Source organism: Cnephaeus nilssonii, assembly GCF_951640355.1.
Source record: "Cnephaeus nilssonii genome assembly, chromosome: 10".
NCBI lineage: Eukaryota > Metazoa > Chordata > Mammalia > Chiroptera > Vespertilionidae > Cnephaeus > Cnephaeus nilssonii.
Window position 1 is genome coordinate 92478011 of NC_137081.1, and position 8159 is coordinate 92486169.

Sequence of the window (8159 nt, forward strand, 5' to 3'; positions counted from 1 at the left end):
AGGGCTAGGGCTAGGGTTAGGGCTAGGGCTAGGGCTAGGGTTAGGGCTAGGGGTAGGGTTAGGGCTAGGGCTAGGGCTAGGGTTTGGGCTAGGGCTAGGGCTAGGGTTAGGGTTAGGGTTAGGGCTAGGGCTAGGGTTAGGGTTAGGTTTAGGGTTAGGGCTAGGGCTAGGGCTAGGGTTAGGGTTAGGGCTAGGGCTAGGGCTAGGGTTAGAGCTAAGGCTAGGGTTAGGGCTAGGGCTAGGGCTAGGTTTAGGGCTAGGACTAGGGCTAGGGTTAGGGTTAGGGCTAGGGCTAGGGTTAGGGCTAGGGCTAGGGTTAGGGTTAGGGCTAGGGCTAGGGTTAGGGTTAGGGCTAGGGCTAGAGTTAGGGCTAGGGCTAGGGTTAGGGTTAGGGCTAGGGTTAGGGTTAGGGTTAGGGTTAGGGCTAGGGCTTGGGTTAGGGTTAGTGCTAGGGCTAGGTTTAGCGTTAGGGCTAGGGCTAGGGCTAGGGCTATAGGGTTAGGGCTAGGGCTAGGGCTAGGGTTAGGGTTAGGGCTAGGGCTAGGGCTAGGGCTAGGGTTAGGGTTAGGGTTAGGGTTAGGGTTAGGGCTAGGGTTAGGGGTAGTGCTAGGGTTTGGTCTAGGGCTAGGGTTTGGGTTAGGGCTAGGGTTTGGGTTAGGGCTAGGGTTAAGGTCAGGTTTAGGGTTAGTGCTAGGGCTAGGACTAGGGCTAGGGCTAGGGTTCGGGTTAGGGCTAGGGCTAGGGTTAGGTTTAGGGTTAGGGCTAGGGCTAGGGTTAGGGCTAGGGTTAGGGTTAGGGTTAGGGTTAGGGTTAGGGTTAGGGTTAGGGCTAGGGGTAGGGGTAGGGTTAGGGTTAGGGCTAGGGCTAGGGCTAGGGTTAGGGCTAGGGCTAGGGTTAGGTTTAGGGCTAAGGCTAGGGCTAGGGCTTGGGCTAGGGTTAGGTTTAGGGCTAAGGCTAGGGTTAGGGTTAGGGTTAGGGTTAGGGTTAGGGCTAGGGCTAGGGCTAGGGTTAGGGTTAGGGCTAGGGCTAGGGTTAGGGCTAGGGCTAGGGTTAGGGTTAGCGTTAGGGTTAGGGCTAGGGCTAGGTTTAGGGCTAGGGCTAGGGCTACTGTTAGGGTTAGGGCTAGGGCTAGGGCTAGGGTTAGGGCTAGGGCTAGAGTTAGGTCTAGGGCTAGGGTTAGGGCTAGGGTTAGGGTTAGTGTTAGGGTTCGGGTTAGGGTTAGGGTTAGGGTTAGGGCTAGGGCTAGGGTTAGGTTTAGGGCTAGGGCTAGGGCTAGGGTTAGGGCTAGGGCTAGGGTTAGGGCTAGGGCTAGGGCTAGGGTTAGGGCTAGGGCTAGGGTTAGGGCTAGGGCTAGGGTTAGGTTTAGGGCTAGGGCTAGGGCTAGGGTTAGGGCTAGGGCTAGGGTTAGGGCTAGGGCTAGGGCTAGGGCTAGGGTTAGGGCTAGGGCTAGGGTTAGGGCTAGGGCTAGGGTTTGGTCTAGGGCTAGGGTTTGGGTTAGGGCTAGGGTTTGGGTTATGGCTTGGGTTAAGGTTAGGTTTAGGGTTAGAGGTAGGGCTTGGGTTAGGGCTAGAGCTAGCGCTGGGGTTAGGGTTAGGGTTAGGGTTAGGGTTAAGGTTTATGGTTATTGTTAAAGTTAGGGCTACGGTTAGGGTTAGGGTTAGGGTTAGGGCTAGTTTTAGGGTTTGGGCTAGGGTTAGGGCTAGGGTTAGTGTTATGGTTAGGGCTAGGGCTGGGGTTTGGTTTAGGGTTATGGTTAAGGTTTATGGTTATAGTTAAGGTTAGGGCTAGGGTTATGGTTAGGGCTAGGGTAAGGTTTAGGGTTAGGGTTAGGGTTCGGGCTAGTGTTAGGTTCATGGTTAGGTTTAAGGCTAGGGTAGGGTTATGGTTAAGGTTTTGATTACGGTTTGGTTTAGGGCTAGGGTTAGGTTTTGGGCTAGGGTTAGGGCTTGGGCTAGGGCTAGGGTTAGGGTTAGGGTTAGGGCTAGGGTTAGGATTAGGGTTAGGGCTAGAGCTAGGGTTAGGGTTTGGATTAGGGCTAGGGCTAGGATTAGGGCTAGGGTTTGGGTTAGAGTTAGGGCTAGGATTAGGGCTAGTGCTAGGGTTAGGGTTAGGGTTAGGGTTAGGGCTAGGGCTAAGGCTAGGGCTAGGTCTATGGTTAGTGTTACGGCTAGTGCTAGGATTAGGGTTAGGATTAGGGTTAGGGTTAGGGCTAGGGCTAGGGCTAGGGTTAGGGTTAAGTTTAAGGTTAGGATTATGGTCAATGTTTGGGCTAGGTTTAGGGTTTAGTGTTAGGGCTAGAGCTAGGGTTAGGGCTAAGGCTTGGGCTAGGTCTATGGTTAGGGTTAAGGCTAGTCCTAGGATTAGGGTTAGGTTTAGGGTTAGGGCTAGGGTTAGCTTTAGGGCTAGGGCTAGGGCTAGGGCTAGGTCTAGGCCTAGGATTAGGGTTAGGGTTAGGGTTAGGGTTAGGGTTAGGGTTAGGGTTAGGGTTAGGGTTAGGGTTAGGGTTAGGGTTAGGGTTAGGGTTAGGGTTAGGGTTAGGGTTAGGGTTAGGGTTAGGGTTAGGGTTAGGGTTAGCGTTATTGTTAGGGCTAGGCCTAGGTTTAGGGTTGGGTTAGGGGTAGGGCTAGGGCTAGGGCTAGGGCTAGGGTTAAGGGTTAGGGTTAGGGTTAGGGTTAGGGCTAGAGCTAAGGCTAGGGATGGGTGAATAGAATGTCAATGTCATTGACTGGCCGGCACCTTCAGGTGCCCTATGGTGCTCGGTAAGGGGAAGGTGTTGCTGTCCCTGTTGTTTTAGTTGGGCAGCATAAAGGCAGGGCAGGCCACCTCTGGCCAGTGTCCCAGCAACCCTGAATGGATTCTGAAGAAGAGCCAGGATGCTGATCGCTGTGTGCCCCGCAGCGGTGAAGTGATGAGGGCTGGGGTAAGGGGAGCCTGGGACAGCTGATGGCAGGCAGGCAGTGAGGAAAGTGAGTGCTGGAGCGAGAGTGAAGTGCCCGTATGCAATCGGCTAGTAGCTTCTCAGGGAGCCTGGCTCATCCCGGGCTGGGGATGGCTCCGGACTGGGCCCACGCAGTGGGGCCTCGGGGTGTCAGAGCAGGCAGGGCTGGCCCGGCCTTCACATGCCCTGCCCCGGCCCGTCTCCACGGGAGCCTGGGGGCCCCCTGATGAGCCAGTCCCCATGCGAGCCCCTGTGTGGCTGCTCCGGCCGGCTGTGCGGGCAGGGCAGCAGCATGGGCACGGCTGGCAGAACCGCCGGGTGATGGGAGCTCTAGGGCACAGTCACTGGGAGGTGGCCAGGCCGTTGGTTTCTGTCCTTACGGGAACAGTGGGCAGACCAAGCATGGGAAGCCGTCGGGAGCATTAGTGGGTTGTGGGGGGTCAGGCCGTTGACGCCAGGAGCCCTCCCGGAGGGGCCACGGGGTTTGTGGCAGGGCTGCAGTCGCTCAGCCATGCCCCCGCAGTGTCCACAGAGCCGCTGAGCAAGGTGTGGGGAGTGGGCACATGCCCACCTGTGCCCTCCCGTCCCGGGCCAGCAGATGGGGAACAGCCAGTGCAGGCACGATGAGCTTTGGCGCTGATTGGCAGCCATCCTGAGGCAGGAAGGCCCGCCTGAGACGGGGTGCCATTGGCCTGGGCAGGAGGCAGGAGAAGAGCGGCCGCTAACGTGTGAGGGCTCGACGGGATGGGGAAGCAGCCCGTGGAGAGTAGAGGGCCGGCCGGGGCCATCCTGGGGCAGAGGCAGGCTTCCCGCTGTGTCCCTGGGTCCTGCCTGGGGCGGGGTGAGCTGGGCCTGCAGGTCAGAAAGCTCCCTCCATAGCGAGCCCAAAAGGGCCGAGGGGCCAGGGGGCAGATACAGGAGGACCGTGGGGTGCTCCCTGGGGCGGGGGAGGTGGCCTGTGTCGCTGGGAAGCAGGGAAGAGTCAGGCACTTGCAGGGCAAAGTGTGCCCAGCTGGATTGGAACGGGGAGGAGTTGGGGGGGGGGGGGTCAGCATGACTCCTGTTTGCTGACTGGCCCGGGGCGGGGGGGGGGCAGGGGCAGGAGCATGTCTGCTGGATGCAGAGGAGCCCAGCAGCCACTCCTGAGTCTGCAGAAGCTCCTCTCACGCCACGGCCCTTGCCACGGGGCCGGGCTGTTACACCGGTTCCCGGGATCATTTCCCTGTCGGTGGGCAGGCTGGCACAGAGGCCCTGGAGGCAGGGTGGGTGGCATGCCTTCAGAGCGGCTCCTTTCTGTTGGTTTGTTGGCCACCGAGCGAGCGAGGAGGTGAGATGGCGGGCGGAGCGGAGAGGGGCGGGTGTGCCCGTGCACACAGCTCCCTGGGAAGGGGATGTGCGTGTGGCGCACGCACGCGCGAGCTCTGCGCAAACACTGGTGAGTGTGCTCACGTGGCTGCGCAGGGCAGAGCCGACGCCCTCCCCCCCTCCCCCCGCCGCAGCTTCGAGCAGCTCTGCATCAACTTCGCCAACGAGCACCTGCAGCAGTTCTTCGTGCAGCACGTGTTCGCCTTGGAGCAGGAGGAGTACCGCTCCGAGGGCGTCGCCTGGGACTTCGTGGGCTACATGGACAACCGGCCCACCCTGGACCTGCTGGCCCTGAAGCCCCTGAGCATCATCTCCCTCCTGGACGAGGAGAGCCGCCTCCCACAGGTGCGCCCTGAGCCCACCCCCTGGTTGAGACCCCGCCCATCAGTCTCCTCCGGGAGATGGGGAACTGTCCCCCCCCCACCCCCCCCAACCCCGCCCACCCGGGTGGCTCATTTGTTCTGAGGTTGCTGGAACCTCAGCTAGGAATCAGCAAACCAGCCTCAGCTCATCTCCCAACCAGACCTGCTATCCCTGGAGGCCCAGCTCCCACCCTGCCCCACTCCCCGCAGAATGACAGACATCTGTCATGGGTCAGACTCCAGAGCGCCCCGGGGAGGCCTCCTGGGCACCTGCGGGGAAGGCTGCAGCCGGGAGAGAAGGGAAAGTTCTCTCGCCCTTGGGGAGACCTGCCTGTCCCTGGGGAGACCTCCTGTCCCTGGGGAGACCTGCCTGTCCCTGGGGAGACCTGCCTGTCCCTGGGGAGACCTGCCTGTTCTTGGGGAGACCTGCCTGTCCCTGGGGAGACCTGCCTGTCCCTGGGGAGACGCCGCTCAGATGCAGTCAGTCGGAGCTCTGCATCCAGAGAAGGGGAGCCAGGCTGGGCGCCTGGACCATGGTGGGAAGGGTGGGCCAGAGAGCTGGGAGTGGAGGGTGGCAGACCCAGTATCTGCCCTGGCTCTGCCTGGCTCATGTGAAGTCCTGCCCCCTGGGCGTCAGTTCCCTGTCTGTGGGAAGGCCGTGGGTCATTCGGAGCGCCGTTGCTTTGGCCCGTGGCAGGCCCTGAGCCCTGTGGGTGCCCCCGCTGCCCCTGTGCCTGGGCTCTGGACCTCAGCCCACAGGGTGGCTGTGTTCCCAGGGGACGGATGCCACCATGCTGCAAAAGCTGAACAGCGTCCATGCCAACAACAAGGCCTTCCTGCAGCCCAAGAACATCCACGACGCCAGGTTTGGCATTGCCCACTTCGCTGGAGAGGTGTACTACCAGGCCGAAGGTAGGCACCCGCACGGCTCGCCATGGGCAAGAGGGGGTTGAGTGGGCCAGGCATGTTTTTTGTCTGTAATCGTTCTAATGAGTTATAATTCACATTCCATGCGATTCACCCATTTTTTTTTTGGTTTAAATATATTTTCATTGATTTCAGAGAGGAAGGGAGAGAGAGAGAGATATAGAAATATCAAGGATGAGAGAGAATCATTTACCGGCTGCGTCCTGCACGCCCTCACTGGAGATTGTCCCACAACCCCAGGCATGTGCCCTGCCCGGGAATAGAACTGTGACCTCCTGGTTCATAGGTAGATGCTCAACCACTGAGCCACGCCGGCCAGGCATGAGTCACCCATTTAAGCACACAGCTCAGTGGATTTTACTAAATTCACCCAGAGCTGGATAACTGTTGCCACAATTTAAAACATTTCGTCACGCCAACCAGAAACCTCCCATGCGCATTTCCTCTGCACTGCCCGCACCCGCCCAGCCCGGCAGCCACTCCCTCCCTCTGTGGTCTGCCTGCTCGTAGGATCTCATACCTGGGACTGGCTTCTGGCCCGCGCACCGCGCTTTCAAGGTTATCCGTGTGGTCGGTGCTGGACTTGGCTTCTTCGTGTGGAGGCGTGACGGTCCGCTGTGTGGGCGCGCCGCAGGTTGTTTATTCCTTCGTCAGCTGGTGGGCATTTGAGCTGCTTCTGCTTTTTGGCTACTTTGAATAATGCTGTTATGGCCACTCACGTGCAAGCTGCTGTGTGGACAGTGTTCACTTCCTTGGGGATTGTACCCAGGAAAGCGACTGCTGGGCCCCACCGTGTAACTTTTTGTGTGACCACCAAACTTTTCCAGAATGGCCTCACGTGGCACGTTCCCACCACCAGCGTGTGAGGCCCCGTTCCCCGGCCCCCCGCAGGGCATCCTCTGCCTCTGCTCCTGGCCGCCCGGCGGGTGTGACGGGGGTCGCGCGGGGCTTGGCCTGCGCCTCCGATGACTGACGCGTGCGTCTGGGCCTCTTGGGTGTCTTCTTTGGAGAAACCTCCGTCCGAACCCTTTGCCCGCATTTTGATTGGGTTGTCCTTTTACTGTCGAGTTGTAAGAGTTTTATGTATTCTGAATATAAGTACCTTATCAGATATATAATTTGTAAATACTTAATTCTGTGGGTTATCTTTTCACTTTCTTAATAGTGTTCTTTGAAGCACAAAAGTGTTAATTTTGATGAAGTCCAACTTACCTATTTTTTTATTGATTGATTTTAGAGAAAGAGGAAGTGAGGGAGGGGAGAGAGAGAGAGAGAGGGAGAGAGAAACATCGATTTGTTGTCCGCGTGTTTATGCATCATTGGTTGGCTCTTGTGTGTGCCCTGACTGGGCATGGGCCCACAGCCTTGGTGCGTCGGGATGACGCTCTGACCAGCTGAGCTGCCTTGTCAGGTGCCCACTTTTCTGTTGTTGCTCGTGCTTTGGTTTCATGACTTAGAAACTGTTGTCCAACCCAAGCCTTAGCCCCGTGTTTCCTTCTGAGAGTTTTCTAACGTGAGCTTCACAGCTGGGCCTTGGTCTCCGTTGAGCTCATTGTTGTCGCTGAGAGAGGATGGATTGCGGTTTTGGTTGAGAGAGCAGCCGGGGCGGTCACCCCTGGGGAGCCGAGAAGAGGGACCAGTGGCCGCGGCGCTACTCTCGGCCCCCACGGAGGACAAGGACGTGTCGGCTGGGCACTGGAGCCTCCGGGCGCACTGCTCAGTTGGAGAGCTGAGGGGGCACCTGCTCCCTGGCATCATTCCAGGTCTGAGGCTGTGCCCCGCCAGGCCCCTGGGGCAGCCCCTCTCACAGGCCCGGGGCTCCCTCCCTCCCCCCCACCCTTAGCTCCTCTCCCAGGCTCCCCCAGGCTGTGCAGGTACGCATGGAGCACCGCACTAAAAGGTGGGGGCAGGTGGGAGAGGAAAGTCAGGGTCCCGTCCATGCAGAGCCCACCCTGAGTCCCCGGAGCAGCCCCGCGGGGCCCGGCTTGGAGGGGCAGCCTGGCCAGTGGGTCTGTGCCCCACTTGAGAGCGAGTCCACTCTCCGTGAAGAGAGTGGCCTGGGCCCAGGCTCTCAGGTCCCCATAGTGAGTCACACATGTGCTTGCTTCCTAAACATGCCTGCCACAGCACACATATGCTCACACAGAGACACACGCACACACTGCCTGAGGGCGCACCCTCAGCTCACCCCCAGGCCTGCGCAGCCTGAACTCTGACTGAGGGAAGTAACCTGCAAGCAGCTCGGGCAGGAGGACGCCTGGACGTCCTTGGAGCCAGGAAGCCAGGGTGTTTAATGTCTTCCCTTCTTCCATTTTGGGGTTCCAGGAAAAGCTGAGTAGCTGCCACCCAGAGTTAGACTCACCAAGGTCACCCAGGAGTTCTGTGGGCCATGCCTGACTGTGGGAACGTGACCGCAGGGTGCGGGGCGCAGCGGTGTGTTGGGGTGACTGGGGAGAGGTGCGGGGGAGCGCCCCCCCCCCCCCCGTCCCTGCTGCCCAGGCTGGTGAAGGAGAGGGCAAGTCCTCAGAGCACCGACTGCACAGAGGGCTGCCCAGGGCTGCGGCCCG

The 8159-nt window shown here is 59.3% G+C and overlaps 1 protein-coding gene across 1 annotated transcript in view; it reads left to right on the plus strand.

Annotated features, from left to right (window-relative positions):
• The window catches only part of MYO7B (myosin VIIB), a 58134-nt gene extending 50202 nt beyond the window's left edge, over positions 1-7932 (plus strand). Inside the window, 2 exon segments of the mRNA XM_079781785.1 lie at positions 4438-4648; positions 5442-7932. Coding sequence (XP_079637911.1) covers positions 4438-4648; positions 5442-5618 — 388 coding nt within the window. The 3' untranslated portion in view covers positions 5619-7932.
• The last annotated feature ends 227 nt before the right edge of the window (positions 7933-8159 follow it).